Below are 17,114 nucleotides of genomic sequence, written 5' to 3'. Positions count from 1 at the left end.
TGGTGACTGGGATTCTCCCCACCAGCACCACCCAGACAGCTGTGGAAAGGCCAGGCATGCAGGAGAGCAATTAAAGATTAGGGAGGAAAAGTAGCCAAACAGTTTTTGAGGACTTCTCCACCCAAAAAGTCAAAAATTTGGCCCAGCAGTCCTTTTCCCAATGATTTTTGAAGTGTTGTAGTTTAGCCAGGCTTCTCAAGAGAAAGACCACGAATGGCATAGGAAGAACTTGAAATATTCGTGAAATATTTGCAAGAACCCTGACACAGGAGACACTGGGGAGATGAGAAGCTCTCTCTTTAGGAGACCACTCTACAATTCAGGAGCTTAAGCTAAACCTCCTTGTTTTTAGCTATTGCAGGCACAGGGATTTCAGCCTTAACTTCTTTCTTGTATGCTTGGGTCTGCTGCCCGTATCAATTTGAGAAGATCACTTCTCTCTTTGCACCTAAACAGCTCCCTGGGGCAGGAGCTTCAACCTACCCAAAGAAAAGCTTTGATGACTCCAGTAGGTTGTGCCTCAAGGCTGCATTAAAGGAAAGAGGAATTCAGCGCAAAAGTCATCCCAGAAATACACCCAGCTGCACTGAGCAATGGCAGGGCACTTCCCAGCTGCTGGACATCTTACCAGCCCAATCCAAAATAGCCTCCTGATGCGTGTTTCTCTAGAAATAATTTCAGTGGCATGTGAGTTTTCTTCCCTTTCATCGTCAGCTTGATTTCCAGGAGTGTTTTTCTTATTTTCCTGCTCTCTGTCTCAGTGGTTTATCCCATGATAGCTTGCATTGGGCCTGCTGCTTCTCTGCTTTCCCAAACTCACAGTCCTGCTCTTATCTGCTCTAGCAATGCATGACATATCTTTGTGTGTTGTACTTTATCTAGATAAAATGAGAGTGTGCTGTTTGCCCCATTTCTGGCCAGACCATGCTCGTTGCTTTAGAGCACTGAATTATTCAGCTCCTCTTGCCACTTTTCTCAGGCTAAACCTGGGAGGGACGGGAATTCAGAGAATGGGGTGGAATACCAAAATCCCTGCTTGAGCTGTGATCTGGATAACGATGGTGAGAGCAGGAGCTGCTGCCTTGACTGCTCTTTCCCCAGGAGCACGATGGAGGAATGCTGCTGGGGGGCACAGGAGGGGATTGCTGGGTTTTATTGTCCCCCTCTAGGGCTCCAGTCACTGAGGCTTCATCACATCTGCCCTGGGGGGATGAGCAAGAGGTGCCTCAGCCCTCCCAGGTGCTCTTCTATCTAAAGAAAAAAGCCTCCAGGGCAAGTAGAGTTTAAAGACCATATCTCTTCTATATGAAACCAAAACAGTAAAGAAGGTATTTCAGACTACTTTGAAAAATAACCCTTGCTCCTGTAAAAAAGGCCAGACAAGCCTTCAGCTTTGGCTGAGCTCAGCTGGAGCTGAAGAGTTCACCCCACAGCAGAGATATTTTGTGAGCCCACAAGGCTCATCTTTAACTCCTGGGGAGGCTAGGATGCATCAGGAAAGTTAAAAATGCCATCTAAATTTGCCTCCTCTTTTAAAAGCAATAGAGAACCAAGAGTTATTGGCTATCCTTGCAGTCTGTAAACAGCTTCTAAAGGTACATTTGTGAAAAGATTGTTTCCATCCAAGTGCTATTTTTATTTCCAAAACTCTCCTGCTCTGTCAGTGTCAGTCCATCTGCAGTGATAAAACATCTATCCCAGCAGCAATAGCCTGACACACAAGTTCCAGATGAAGCTGAGGATTGGCCAGGGAAACTAAAGACCAAAATTTTAAACAGCTGCTTGGAGACTGAAAGAGGAAGGCAGGCTGCAAAAGAATTTCTAGAAATGCCCTAGTGTAAGAGAAATCTCCAGGTGTAGCAACAACAAACCAAATAACAACAAAACCAATGAAAACAAACAAGAACCAAGCAAACAAAAACCCACGACAGACCAGTTTTGGGGAAAGAGCATCTTTTGAATCAGGAGAATTTAATTAATTCCACATAGAGTTCTCCCTCACACACAAATGAATAATTTTGACTGGGTGGGTGCCCTTGGAGAGCTGCAGATTGGGGAGTGACAAGAGACTTGGTGGGCAGGAATGGATGGGATTACACTGGGAAAGGGCATCCTTTCAGCCCAACACCCTTTAAATACCCTTTAAATACTCTTTAAATACCCTTTAAACACCCTTAAAACACCCTTTAAATACTACTGGGCATCATGCTGGCTACCCCTCTGCTCTGCCAGCCGCAGCAAAGGTAATCACCCATTCCTCTGGGCAAAGCAAAATGTAAAGCAAGGAATGTAAACCACCTCTTGGACTGGTTCCTCACTGCATCAGCTTTCATTATAGGCAATTGGAAGGTTTTTAACTTGTTAAATTGTAGAGTCCCAGGGCTGTGTTGCTTCATGTCTCCTAAGATGTCATCGTGAGCAGTTGAGCAAACGCAGATTACTGCAGTCAGTACCATAAATATGTAATATTATATTTATATAAATATAAATAAATGTATACTGCTCCTTTCAACTGCTGTCAGAGAAAGTGGAATTGTTTACATGCTCTCTGCTCACTCTGAAAAGAGCATGGGGTGAAACTGAGGAAGTGTTCTTAAAAGGAAGCATTACAAGGAAAACTTAACCATGAGAGGTTTATCACACCCAGAAAATAATAGGATCTAATATCATCATAATTGCAAACTTCCTAAGAGCTGAATGATCTCTGAGCCCCTGACACTGTTATCCACTGTGGTGGTATGTACCTACCAAGCTTCAGGATGGAGGGGAGGATCCTTGAAGGGAAAGATGACACAATCCCCTTGCAAAACTGCCCTGGGATCTTTAAAGCCCCCCTAGAACAAACAGGAACTTGTTGTTTTCAGCCTCATGTAAAAGGAATGAAGAAAATCCCATCACTAAGGTCACTTCAAAGTGGATGAACCAACCACTGACCGAGATAATGACTGGAAGAGCCCTGAAGATATGACCTGTTGTATTTCTTATCTGTGTAATTTCTATGGGCAAGAGAATCTCACACAGATAGCACCTCTTTTAGACTTTTGGGGCATAACTCATTATTCAGCATGGATAAATGCAGAAAATCTCCCTCTTAATGCAGACTTTTAACTAAGTACAGCTAATTACTCAGCTGAGAGCAGAACAGCACTCCCTGTAGCTCTTTGCACTCTGGGGAGGCAGGGCCAGGTCTCCTGGCAGCTGTGATCAACATCATAAACTAAGTTTTGTTAATCCTCCAACTTTCAGACTGGAGATAAGGCAGAGGTTTTACAGCATCCATTATCTACTACTGTCTCTTTTATTTTGTTTGAAGACATGAGATGTTTATTAGCTGAATGCCCTTCAGCATTGAAAATGAAAGCAGAAATTGACCATTTAAATTTAGATCATGCTTCCCCCCTGTCACACACCCACATAATTTTAAAGTTTACTCTGAACAGTTCCCAGGATTGTGTGTCCAGATTCCAAGCAGAAGGCTAATAATAACCCCTGCATTATTATAGGCACCAAATGGGTGCTGATAAAACTGTGGTTGCAGCCAGAGATAGGAGATGATCGTTGTTTATCAAAACAATGAATTAGTTTAAATTCATTTAGCCCTGTCACTAGCACTGGGAACCAAGCACAGCACTCTGTGGTGTACTGACTGGACCACTTAGCAGTATTTATCTCTGCCCATTATAGTCTTGTAGGAAATCACTGCTTCCAGGATCTGGGGTTAATTAATCCTCCTCCTGAGAGAGTTTGTATGGGATGAGCAGTGGCGTGAGCCCAGATCACCAGCTGGGCTTCAGACATGAGCAGCCTTTGGTCACTGGTGATTTATGACTTGGCTCTCCACCCACACCTGTCCCTCCAACCTGCTCCACAAAGAAAAGTGATGCTGGGGTGATACTCTGAGATATCAATTCCATCTCCTGTAGGGTCACTTTTCTGCCTCCAGGAATGATCATCTCTACAGCAGGTTAGCAAACCTTTGTTCAGACCGAGCTTTTGTCTTCAGCTAATCATTTCTACACTTTGAAACAGAATTATTTCTACCCTGAGAAAGATGTGGCCCATAGTGCTTATTTCACTTCACTTTTTGCTTTTCTATCATTCACTTTTATCATTCTGCAGCATTGCAAACTATTGTGGAAATACCTCTTAAAGAGCTTCTCTGCTGTTCCTGCTGTGTCTCTTCATTCTCCACGTGTAATGGCAAAGCTGTTTTTCCTTAAAAAAAAAATAAATTAAATTGCTGGTACAAACAAAAGTCCAAGATTCCAGGTGGCAAACAAACAACAGAAGCAGGTGTCTTCAAAACACAAGGAAAAGGAGAGGGGGGAAAAAATAAGCATAGCTAAAATATGAGAAAAGCTTATTTTGAAAAAGGTGGGTCCCCATAAATATCGTGCACTGTGTTAAAATGCTGTAACATTTCTCAAGGTTTATGTCATCAGGCTGATGAAAAAAAAAAAAGAGGATCATTAAAAATCCATGAATCAGTTTTCAGTGTATTTTCCTGCCTTAATTCCTCATCTTCCTGGGACACAGGCACCTTCCATGCATCCATCAACAGATTCAATCATCAATCATCCATCAATAGGGCTGGTACAAACTTCTGGTGCTCACCTAAGCTCCTTTGCCAAAGAAAGGTGGAAATTGCACAGGACACACGATGTTTCAAGATCTTCCTTAATATCCTACTCTAGCTAGATTGCAATCACAGTGCAGAACTTTTCCAGGTTGTCTGAGGTTTCCGTGGAGCCAAACCCAGAAAGCCAAGGTGTGTGTGCAAAAAAAATGAAGTTTATCACAGAAAAAAAAATCCAGGGAACAGCTTGTTTTTAATTTGATGCAAGCTGTAGTCTCATTTGATATAGTTTACATCACTGAAAGTGAGACAAGAAAATTATTATAGTCAGGCTGAGGAGAAGAGTGTGACAGCTAGTCTGTTCAGACTCTGACCACTCAGAAACACCCAGTGCTGTCTACCAACATATATATATGTATATATATATATATATATATATATATATATAAAGAATAATATATCAGATCCAGGGCCCTGCCTGCCTCCCTTTCTGCCATTTCTAGTCACCATTTGTGCTGATCCATGCTCAGTGAAACAGGGGCAAAGCAAGGCACTCTGACAAAGGTACTTTTTCTGCTGAGAAGATTGCAAGCACAGGCAGTGCTCCAGCATTAATGCCAATGGCTTTACTCAAGTGTGCTGACCGCCCTCTCATTCAAGCTGACTCACTAGAGCCTGATAAAACTATATTTTTAAGCATTCTGAGTTACTCTAAGCCTTCAGCCTTAAGTAAGCTGTGACTTTCCAGCATGGCTTTGTCACAACACCAAAAAAAAAAGCCTTTTGCTGCTGGCCAGAGCAGCAGTCAGGAAGATGTTGAAGCAGCAGCTCTCAGAACTATCAAGTCCAACAGGAGGCAGATTGGTTCCTTAGGTTGCTTAGGAACATCCTCCCCCTCAGGCAGGGCTGGGGTTTGTGGCCAGGTTGCTGCTGGCAGTACTCGCAGAAAATCAGCCCCTACCCTGGCCAAGGGCTGACACACAACTCTCTTTAAACTTGGTTGGAAAAATTTCTTCATGTCCTTCGTCCTGCATCTTCCTACTCCCTGGGAAAGTGGTCTACAACCCTCCCCAGATGTGAGGACTAATAAGGCAACTTCACTTCTCTCCCCTTTCTTACACTTCTTGCTGTTCTTCTCTTGCCTTCTGAGCATGGGAGAGGGAAGAGAGCAGGGGTCAGACCAAAATCTGGAGGAGAACCTAAAAAAAAAAACCAAAAAAATCCCCACTTTCCCACAAAACTACAACAACCCCCCAAAAAACCCAACAGCAATATCATATCACCACCAATACCAAAAAAATCACAACAAAACAAAAATTCCCCCCTTCAGCACTGGCCATGGTTTTATGGCCACTCTTTCTGGCACTCATGTGTGTTCCTTTGAACTTGCAGCTCCACACCATCCTAGGAGCAGCTCAAGGCATCTCCAAAACATCCAAAATGACTTTTTCCTTCAGGAGTGTCATTCACATTGCCTACACCTTGTTTCAGGCTCTGCTCTGACAGAGTAAATCAAGTTTGAACCCTTTTGGCACACGGGAATCAGCAGAAGCCAAGGAGCTGGTGCAGGCTACAGCAAAGAAAATGTGCCTTTGCCTTCCCCTGTAACAGTGACACCTGTATAAAAGGATCCAATTAATCCCACAGATTTCTCCAGTGTGATGCAAAACAGCAGAGAATAAAAGAATAATTAGAGGCTGGCAAAGCTGGGTTTGTTTGTTTCAAATATACAAATTCCTAAATTGCAAGTTCTTTGAAGACAGACAGTGAGGTGGTGAGTAGTTCCCTTTGAAAATCCAAAAACTTAACTTCCTTGCAAAAAAATGGCCTTTCTGTTCAAAATACATTTGCCAACAAAAATTCATTCATGTAAAAATGCTTTGACAATAACCAGATCATTCTGCCACTGAAAACATTATAGAATTCCCTCTTTTTCCTTCTTAAAGATGGCAAACTAATTTGACCATAAAAAGAGAGTGAGATGTTTTCTAAATTCAACACCAGAAGAAAGGTAAGGAAAAGAAAACACAAAAAAGTTACAGCCATGAAAATTTTTACCTCTTGCCACTGTCTTATTGAAGTGTTGGGTTTTTAAAGAAAAAAGCTTTCCACCACTTCTTTATTATTATTTTTTTCCTCTCAGATAAATCTAATTTTTTAAACTTTTATCTTGAGATGGAGGGTTGGGTCAGTGTCAAAGCTTTGTATTGAGAACCCTGTTCTCCTTTGCCTAGTGTCTTTCAAAAGAGCATGGAGATCCAAACCTTATCTGTGTCAGTTATCCAGAAAAGCCAAAAAGTTATTTGTGTATGATTTCATCCCTAAAATTTTCCCTACAACACCATCACAAATATATTCTGTCTCAGACACACAAACATCTGGAGGTGCTACCACTAACTGTGTTTTGGAAAACCAGATGTGTTAGCAATAGCACACCAGGAAGTTTAGGCTTCCCAAAAGGGGTGACAGAACAAGTTACACAATGAAGTCAGGAGACACAAGTGTGGATATTACCCTAAAATGATCAAAGCCATTAGACACACCAGTCTGATCATTTATCTTTCACATGAGAGGCGACCTGTGGAATAAACAACCTTATACTGAAATTATATGTTATGGAATGGGGTAATGTAACATAAATTAAGCATCCTGCTTGAGTTCCATATGCAGCAACCTTTGTAAAGAAATGCTTTGGGTACTGAAAGTGGTGTGCAGAACATTACTATAAAAATCCTCCTGTTCAGTGGGGATGAGATGAATGACCACCAATCAATAAAAAAATCAGGGGGGACTATCCAGAGGAGCATACAAAGTCCAGACTCCTATTAAGGCAGTTGAGATGAATATTTAAATACACTGTGCCATGGACTTCCAGAATTTCAGCTGAGCTGAATTTCAGATGAGCTCCTTAAAACAGGTTACTTTTCCCCAGGCTCTTTCCACTCAGAAGTTCCTAAAATCACATATTTCCCACCGAAGCAAAATGCAATTACATCTGATATAGACAGAAATTGCCACTAAGAAATATTCCCCAAAGCCTTGTAGCAGAAATTGAAAAGTGACATGAAATACACTGACATTTAGTCAGGCTGGAATATGAATAACCTGATGGAGCCTGCTAAAAACCAGAGCTGAGCAGGACTGTGGTCCTTGTCTGGTCCACAGTAGGATACTCTTTCCAAACAACTTGAGAAAAAGAAGGTCAGTTGTTGACATCTAATTGAACAACCTACTGATTTATTATCTGAAATAGCCTTTGGAGTCCTACTGCATTCACGTTCTGCATGTAAAATATTATTCACTGTAAAGATAAATCCAATATACAGCATGTAATACTGTACATTTGAAAGCTTATTAGTGGTTTTGAAATACTTGAACATGGAATGGTGGTTTCAACCATGATCCTGCTGTTGGAATTGAGACAGATATTTGAGACTGGTATTCCAGTCCCTTTATATTCCACCAGAACAAAAAGATATTTGAACCATTCTTAGTGCTCAGATTTGAATCCCTTACCATTAGCACTGAAGAAAAGGGCTTGCATGACACATTTTGCCTCCTGAAAGGCAAAAGCACCACATTTCATCACACAGCTGTCCAATCCTGGTCTGTATTTACAATTGCACATGTACACCTGTATATAAACACACATTGTCTATATAAACTGTATATAAATTGCTATGTGGTACATATAAGAATATATACATTTGGTATTTATATTTAACTGATCTTTATATATTAAAGTATACATACTTTTTAACTTATATTGGCAGTCAGTGGAGGACCTCCCTGTGCTGTTAAAGAAAAAATATAATAAAAAGAATTTTTTTCTGAACAGCTTACTGCTTAAGACAGTGACTTAAATATGCCTAAAACGTGCAGAGTTTGAAACAGCAGGGCAGTGTGCAACAAAATATTTTCGTACTTCAAGTTCTCCCTTATTTTTCTCTCTTATTTTTCTCTCCTTATTTTTCTTTCTTATTGACCTTGCTTTGCTCCATTAGATTTACTGTAGGAAAAGTCTCGTTTGCTGCATCAGATCCCAACATCAGAAGTGGCCAGAGTGAGCAAAGGAAGAGAGGTTCCAAGAGAATGGAAAACCATTCTCATGGTTTTGTCTTTAAAACAAACCATTATTTCCCAAAGGTGGACACAGGGCTGTAGGATGAAACTCACCCCATCTTCCAGGGGCACTGAAATTCCAGCACATAAAGAGCCCCTGAGAAGGTGAATGGGGGATGAACTCTCTAACAAAAATACATATTTTAAGAAAAAGTGAAATGCTTCAATTCTGAAAGTGCCTTTTGATCATTATAACCTTTGGGTTTAACCACACTGGTGGTGTCTCCTGCCAAGTGTGCTTTACTGATGACACATCATCGTGGCACCAGGAATGGACTTGTTGATAAGTTAAATAATGGGACTACTTTCAGACCATTTTTATAGCTGAAAATTCTCATGGCATAAAAGAGTCATCATGCAGTTATTTCACTGTGGAAAACTGTTATTTTTCTTAGAATAACTTTGAACTCTGTAACTTTTTGGGACGGGGGTTGTTTTTCAAGTAAAACCCTGCTTCCTTTCTTCCCCAAAAAACTCAGCTTGTATTAGCTGGAACGATACCAAATCCACAAAGATATGTATTCAGACAGATTGTAAATTTAGCTAGAGCATTTTATATGGTACTAAATCCAAACAAAGATCTAAAGCAAGATGCAAAATATCACACACACACACACACACAAAAAAAAAAAAAAAGTTCCAAAATATATGGATTGGGATTTTTAAAGCTGAGTAAGGGACTCAGCCACACAAGTTTGAAAGAAATTGATTAATTATGTGGTTGATAATCTTGGTTTATAGGCCAAGTTAAATCCTGGTATAACTCCATTGTCTTCAGTGGAGTTGCACTGCAAATGTATTTGACAGATAGTCATGATTCTTCTCCAAGAATAACTTCTAAGGCAGAACTTTTAAACATGAGTGAATGAAAGTCCTGTGCCAAGTTCTACCCTAATTTATGCCCTGTACAGAACAGCTGACTTGGAAGCGAGGGTGTCAGGAAAGGCAGAAAGAGACATGAGTCTGTTCTTCCTTTGCTGGGACGTTGCATCAATTCCCTCTGGTGATGGTCATGTCTCTGAAAAAGCAGGAATCCACAACAGTTTGTTGGAGATTCTTTCCTTCCCAGCCTGCAAGTTCTTGTGTTTCACAAGCTGTAAGTGTTCAGGGAAGAGCCTGGACTCATCTCAGTGGAGGGCCGTGAAATGCACTCCTATTAACAACTGCACCAGGCTGAGCCTTGGCTGCTTCAAAATGAGTTTGAGGAACAGCACTGGAAATGGCCATTTTAATATAAATACTGGAATTAGCTACTTAATTTAATCAGAAAATAATATGTTTCGGGCAGACTCAGTCTCAATGTTATTTTGAATCAAAACCCAGCATTTGGATTGGTTTTCTTCAACCTGTTGGGCTCGTTTTGGGCTCATTATTAGCATTAAACATGCCTAAGTAAAACTGACTGGTCAAACAGTTTTGCTCAGGTTAGAGGGAAGTAATGCCCATCTCAACTCATCTTTCATGCAACATTGTTGAGGACATAGGGGGGATTTTATTGCTTTGCCCAAAGCATCAATTTAAGCCAGCAGCAGGAATCTGACTGCTCCAGCTCTAAGTCTGGTGAATTGCTAATGTCCTCACTCCTGATTCCTCTGCTGGCAGAGTTATTTTACAGAAAAGTGATGTAATCTGGCAGTGGGTGAGCTCAACATAAACAGTGTGGCTCCACAGCGATACCCCTGCTCCAGGGGATCGTTTCTGGGGCACGAGCCAGCAAATTGGTCTCCAGACTGACAGCCCAAGCACTTGGATGCCCTTCCCAGCTCTTCCCTCATCGTCTATTTTCAGTCAAATCAGGCAGCAAAGTCACATACATTTGTTTTAATACTCCACTGGATGTCAGAGGCCCATCTGCTAAGCACCCCTAATGGGGCCAAAATGAGGACATTTCCCATCCAACATAGTCTGCAGTACTTATAAACAGAACAGACTCTGGATCAAGAGCTGCTCACATTCCTCATCTGAAATGCTGCTAATCTTCAGCCTCACAAAAACGTGTGGAAGTGAAAAGCTTCATGGGATGTGCTGTGACCACTGCCATGAAAGAGAGCAGAAGTGTTTTGAAGGAATTGACTGGGTCAGAAGAAGGGAGGATGAGCAGAGCCAGCCTTGGAGGAGCAGCAGTCCTGCACAGCCCCAAGGTGTGTGCCCCAAAACTGACACAGAGCACGTGGCTCTGGAGCTGATAGTTCCCCACACGCTGGGGTTGGGTTTTCTTCCCTTCACTGGGCCCAGAGAAAAGAAAAGTACTTAAAAAAATCCGTCATTGGCAGCAGTGCCTAGCCAGTGGCTCACTGTGCTCACACTGAGGTCTGCCAGCAGAGAGAATAATTGCCATCTGACTCTGCATGGCAGCCACCTCCCACCCTTCTTCCTTTGGTTCAGCTCCCTCCTAAACCTCTAATTATTTCTGTATCTGCATGTGCTGCAGATAAATACAGCCTGGCTTCCCCGTTCTCAGCAGAGCTCACACCTGTGATCTCCAATTCCTCAGCTCTGCACATCTGCACCATTTCATCCTGTGTACAAAACTGGGGGTTTCTCCTCCCAGCCTCGTCTCAGCCACTCTCAGTCCAGATCTACTCCTACTTCTTATGGCTTGTCACTTTCTATACTTCTATACTTCTATTTCTATACTTCTATACTTCTACTTATATTTGGGCACATCCAAAATCAGCTCTTCTCCCTCTTTCCCTTCAGAGCTGCTGCTCTCCATGACCTTGTCTTAGCCATGCTTGACAGACTTCCAGTCCTCTCCATCATTTCTACTCTCCTCTGCAGCAATTTCCATCTACAAGTAGAAGCACACATAAACAGGTAGATCATGTTTAAGTATTAAATATTTGGACAGGTTCTTCTGCATTTTCTCTCTCTTCATTAGCTTCTCCAGGTCCAGGCACAGCCTCTGCCACACAGGTAGCCCATCATTGCTTCTCCTTCAGAGTATGGCTGTCAAAGAACAAATTTTTAAAATCTGTGTGATTTGTTTTAAAATCTGTTTTAAATAATTTAAAATTTGTTTAATTTTTTTTTAATCTGTTTTTAAATCTGTCCTTGACAAAGATAGTAAGAGAGAATCTATTGCTAGCCATTAGAGAAGAATCATGACCAAACTTTCAAAACAACAAGGTGCTTGAACTATTCCAGCAATGATAAAAGATGCAGAAAAAAGTCTTGGTGGAACATCACCATGGATGGGAAATCAGCTATAAAGAGGTCATCTTCTTTTGTTATGACATTCAGGTTAAGGACCATGACTTGAAAAGTTACTTTGACTGAGAATTGCCACATCTACTCTGAGGAACATTTCAGCAAAGCCCAAGCAAAAAAATCAAAACAGAATTTCTGAAGGAAAAATAGAAACTTAAAATAACACCAACCTCAAATTGCTTCTTGTGTGGTGATCTCATTTCCTTGGGATCAGCTTCTTATTTCCCCTCTGAGTATAAGGCACAGCTAATCTTCTTGAAACTAATATTCTGATTGTCTGATTAAGCAAATCTTAATTAATTAGGTTTCTTCTGCAGACTCTTGCCTGATCCTGATGTTGGGCATGGAAGTCTGGGTTGAAGGGCATTCTCCTGGCTTCAGTTTTGAAAAGAATCAGAGCTGGGTTTTACTGTCCACCTGCAAGAATGGAAAAATCACATGAGTCTGATGGCAAGGAAAAGTTTTCCTGTAGCTGTAATTGCTGCACTCGTAGGGAGTGCAGTGAGATCTCTGGCTTCATTTGCAGAAAGGTTTTTGGATGGTGTGCCATGATAAATGATTCATTTACATCACTAGAAATTCAAAGCACTGCTTAGTTTTAAATTCAAGAATAATCAAAGTCCATATCAGCTGTTTTTAAAGGGTATGGAGGGATGGAAAAAACTAAATACAAGGACATAAGTAGCAAGATCTTAGCCTGTAAGCTGAAATGAAGAGTTACCTCTACAGTGCTCCAAAACCTAAACCTTTTTTTTCTATTTCTGCAAATTGATTAATAGCATGTATTATCCATTGGTTTGAAATATTTAATCTGTTTTCTTCAAGCAGGCAAAACGTGGAAGTTAAACTGTCACAAGGAAAGCATGCCAAAATAGAGAGGGAAGCTATTTAGCCAATTATTTCTGCCTTACAAGATTTACAATCCAAAGGCAAGTTTTCAAGAATAAAATCATTTCGATCAACCCCTCACTTCAAAGTGTCAAAGCTGGTTCCAAAACCACCAACGCTTTTTCCACTGGTTATAGGATACCTGAAGCATCCAAAGTAGTGGCTTTAACGCTGCAAAAAGATTTGGGGTTTTTGTTTTGTTGCCCCCATCCAAAAGCGTGAAGTGGGCCACAAACAGTGACAAGTTGTCGAGTGCCCCAATCAGCAACGCTGGCTCCTGCTCACGGTTCAGGGGAGCTGCTACCTGTGCACTCACATGGAAAACTTTGCTGGGAGAGCTTTAAAAAATCTGTTGAGTTGATGTCTTGTCCTTCTCACCCGAAATCTCTTTGTCCCTCCAGCTCTCGTGGTGCGCTTCCTGACCAAGAGGTTCATCTGGGAGTACGACCCAACGCTAGGTAGGTTATGGTGTCCTGGAAGGGTGGCATGGAATGGCATGGCTGAAGCAATAGGAATCACAGAGTTAAAATTCCAAACCTCAGCCAGCCTCTAAATTTGCTGCAAAAATCTTCTCTGTGGTCATTTGAAGCTGGAACAAATTGTTTCCTACGATGGCAGAATAGAGAAGCAGTAACACCCAGACAAAGGCAGAGTTACTGTGTGGGGCACATTTCTGCCCACTCAGAAACCCACGGGAATTCTGCCATTGAAATAAGTTGCTTCAGTATTTTGCTCTTCAAATCATTTAGTGTGAGATCAGTTTTCTGCTTTTGAATAGTCCAAACGTGTTCTGCTTGAGAATAAGAAGACTGGGATACAGATCTGTATTCTGGAACAAATTCATATTCCTTAAAATTCGTGGTCAAAAAAAGGCAGGTTTTGACAGTCAGCCTTCTGTCCTGGTGGGACACTTGTGGCTGGGTTCTTTTCCCCCTTGGACTGAGTTTGATGAGAGAGAGGCAGTTTTCTCTTCTTGTTTATTCTTCTCTAATCTATATTACATATATACAAGGCACAAGGAGCTACATGCACTAAGATAGAAAGGTGCAAAATGGCCAACAAAGAACTTCTTCAAGGTTTTTTATATGTCCATTTACCCAATTAACAAATGCCAAGTTAATTATTTTTCTTAGTGACCCAATGACCCAACACCTGTGAGCTGCCCTGTGGCATTTTCTATCCAATCACTCATTACTACCCAAAAACCTTGAGAAGAAGATGAAGAAGGAAGAAGAGACAACACCCTAAATCCTCCATCTTGCCTCTTATCTTCTCAACTGGCTTAAACCTTAGACTTTAACTTTTTCACCCAGTGACCTAAGAAAGCTCTCTAATTTACACACATTCTCAGTTTTTCTATTTAACCATTGTTTCCGTGGTGTTATATGAAATTCAGTGTTTTCTTGGTATCAGAGATAAGGGCACACACTCTGTGCCTCTGACTCCAACAGCCTACCTAGACTGAGGTAATTTTTTTTTACCTCATTTTCCAAACATATATTCCCTCTCATTTTTGAGTGACCAGAGAGGGGAACCAATCACCTAAAGGCCATCCACCTTTCCCTTCCACTGCTCCCACTTAGCCCTGTTGGGTCTGGCATTTTCAAGAAGCTGGCTCAGATATCTCAAAAATCTTATTGAACAGTTGCCCTGAATTAGAGGCTTCACTTAAAAACTGTGCCAAGGTCAATTTTCTCAGTATTTCTTAAATTTCCATATATTTAAATTCTCAGCAAATATAAATGCTCTGCAAATCCAGGCCAAGAAGTCCAAGACAAGGCATTCACCTCTTAGAAGGTGCCTTCAGAACCTCAGGACTAAGCAAATCACACGCAAAGTAAAGGGTTGGAAAATCCTCTTTTCTCCAAAAATGTGTTCCTCTCTCCTTCCTAACGTTTCTTTGCAGACTTCAACACAGATCATGCAGTTAAATATCAATTTCTTTATTAATGTTCTTTCCTTAAGTCTCATTAAGGAAATAGAAAATGCCATAAAATTGCACAGCAGAAATGAAGTTTAATAAATTCCACCCCAGAACCCAGGCAGCCCTTTGTAAAAAGCAAATATCCAGGATCCTACTAAGTATTTTTGTTAGGCAAAAATGGAGAGATGACAGATATCAAAACTCCCATCTTGGGAAAATAAATCTCAGCACAACCTGAACTCAAATACATTCTTTTATCTGCTGCTATCAATATATCCCTCAATGAATGAATTATGTGTCACCTGCCTTGTGCTGCACAGTGGAATGTTCAGTGGAATGTTCCTTTAGTACTGCTGGTGTCAGAACTTCACATTTCTATCACCAGTACAGCATTCTTAGAACCTGACAAGAGTTGTATAAAGTCTTCTCTAACAGTTTAGTCCAAGTTCATCAATTTCTTGCAGGGCCACTGCATGCAAAAGCATCTTTTTTGCCTTGTTTAAGCACACAAATGAAGCTGTTAGCAAGCTACAAAGCTTATATTTTCCCCCCCATTATGAAGGCCCCATGCTCTTTTTGCTGTACAAGGCTTGACATTTATTTCTGCTTTACAAATGAATACAATTGCAAATTACCGTGCCCCTCAGGAATCTAATTGTCTTCTCTTTGCAGCACAGAAAGCTTCTGTGCAGGCAATAGTGTTATCTCAATAAACTCAAAAAATTAAGTCTCTCTTGATTTACTGAATTCTACATCCCCATTCAGTTTAGAGAATATTATCTTAAATTACGTATTGCAGTCATTGTGATGCTCAGAGCTCTGGGTTGCTCTGAAGAAAAGGTTTGAGAAATTCAAAAACTAATAAACTATTGTCAAGGAGTTATTTCTTAATCACAGTAATCTCTGGTAGAAGCTGCTCACCAAGAGATTGTTTTGTAAAGTATTATTTTGTCAAACTACAGATCACAATGGGATTCAAAAAAGGTGCTGGAGTGTTAGAGATGAAAAATTATCTTGAAATTGTAACCATTATTTAGGCCTTCAGAGATCAATCAGAAAGAAACTGTACCTTGAAAAGCTTTGAAAACCAGTGCCTGAAAAAAATGCATTTCTGTTTTTTAGCATTGTCATCCTGCAGTGATTTGGTGTCCAGTTACCTGTAAACATCTGAATTCACTGAGAAGTTTTAGCAGAACAGATTCATTTCTGCTCAACAGTTCTGTGGAATATCTACATGCTCAATCAATATAAAAAATTAAGGCTGTGTCTGTGAGAATCATTTCCTCTACAGGGAGAAATGAGCAGCTTTGTCAAGTTATTCTAAAAGGACAGGAGTAAAACAGATGAAAACCATCCAGCTACTAAGCAACTGGAGGTTTTGCCAAAAATCGCTGGGGCTGTGATAAAAATGTCAAATGTATGGTTTATTTCTTATGTCAAGTTTTCAACCACCCATTAGCCCTCTGATGCAACCAATCCCCAGATAATTCCTATTTTTAGGAAAGCTTTCACCAAGCTGTTCAAGGCCTGAAGGAAATTTAACATTAACCTAAACTAAGCATCATATGTAAAAAAAAAAACAACCCAAACCTCTTCCTCTTTTTATTCAAGGGAGGCACATTTTAACTGGGAAGGAAAAAACACACCTTATAAATATTCCTTACTATTCTAACCTGCCAGAAGAAAATGAAGGGCCCTGTTTTTAGCAGCACCTGGATGGAATGTTGTACCACCAGGAGCCAAATTACCAACCACAAAATAAGATTTTTTTTGAACCCTGCAAGCTTTGGGAAACAGAGCTGCTGCTGAAGTCAGGGCTTTGCAGCTCTGCCACTTTTGTGCAGATGTTGGATCTGTGCAAACACTGGCAGGACAGCTGCATCTTCACTAAAGTACTTCTCACTCTGCTTTTTATTTAACATTTCTCAGCCAGAGGGCAAAAACCACAGCAAAGGTCATTTTTCTGGGAGTGTTAACCCTCAGCCTCCACTTGTCCAATATTTCTGTTTAACTGGCAAGTCATTGTCACCATCTTGGCACAGGGTTGTTGTTTGCTTTTCCAGAAGGTGCTGAATTCCTCCAGGTAAATTCCTACCTGGCATTATCAAGGTGAATGGGTTTCCACATCCATCTCCATTTACAGTAAATTGCAGCTATCTCACATTTCCAACAGAATTAGATGAAAGAGCTCCATGTAGAAATGGGCTGGAACTGCTCACATTAAAAAATACATGCAGTCTTTTTCTAAAACATTAAATACATAAAGAATTCAGCATTAGTCTTCTCAAACTAGTAAAATACACACTGAGAAAGGGGATTGGGTTCCCACCAAATTCACTATTTTTGAATAGTGAAAATAGTTGAAAATTCAATCATTTTGAACTTTTGGATTTC

At 40.8% G+C, this 17,114-nt stretch overlaps 1 protein-coding gene across 2 annotated transcripts in view; it reads left to right on the top strand.

Moving 5' to 3' along the window:
• RERG (RAS like estrogen regulated growth inhibitor) overlaps window positions 1-17,114 on the top strand; it is a 98,027-nt gene that overhangs the window by 64,874 nt on the left and 16,039 nt on the right. For both annotated transcript variants that reach the window (XM_005526956.3, XM_088055864.1), the window contains exon 3: window positions 13,198-13,254. In XM_005526956.3, the coding sequence (XP_005527013.1) occupies window positions 13,198-13,254 (57 nt within the window). The remainder of the gene's footprint in view (window positions 1-13,197; window positions 13,255-17,114) is intronic.

The sequence above is a fragment of the Pseudopodoces humilis genome, chromosome 5 (genome assembly GCF_049639895.1).
Source record: "Pseudopodoces humilis isolate 2021_Gansu_Grassland_sample_001 chromosome 5, ASM4963989v1, whole genome shotgun sequence".
Lineage (NCBI taxonomy): Eukaryota > Metazoa > Chordata > Aves > Passeriformes > Paridae > Pseudopodoces > Pseudopodoces humilis.
The sequence above is the reverse complement of the archived record's forward strand: the minus strand, read 5'-3'. Positions and strand labels throughout refer to the sequence as shown.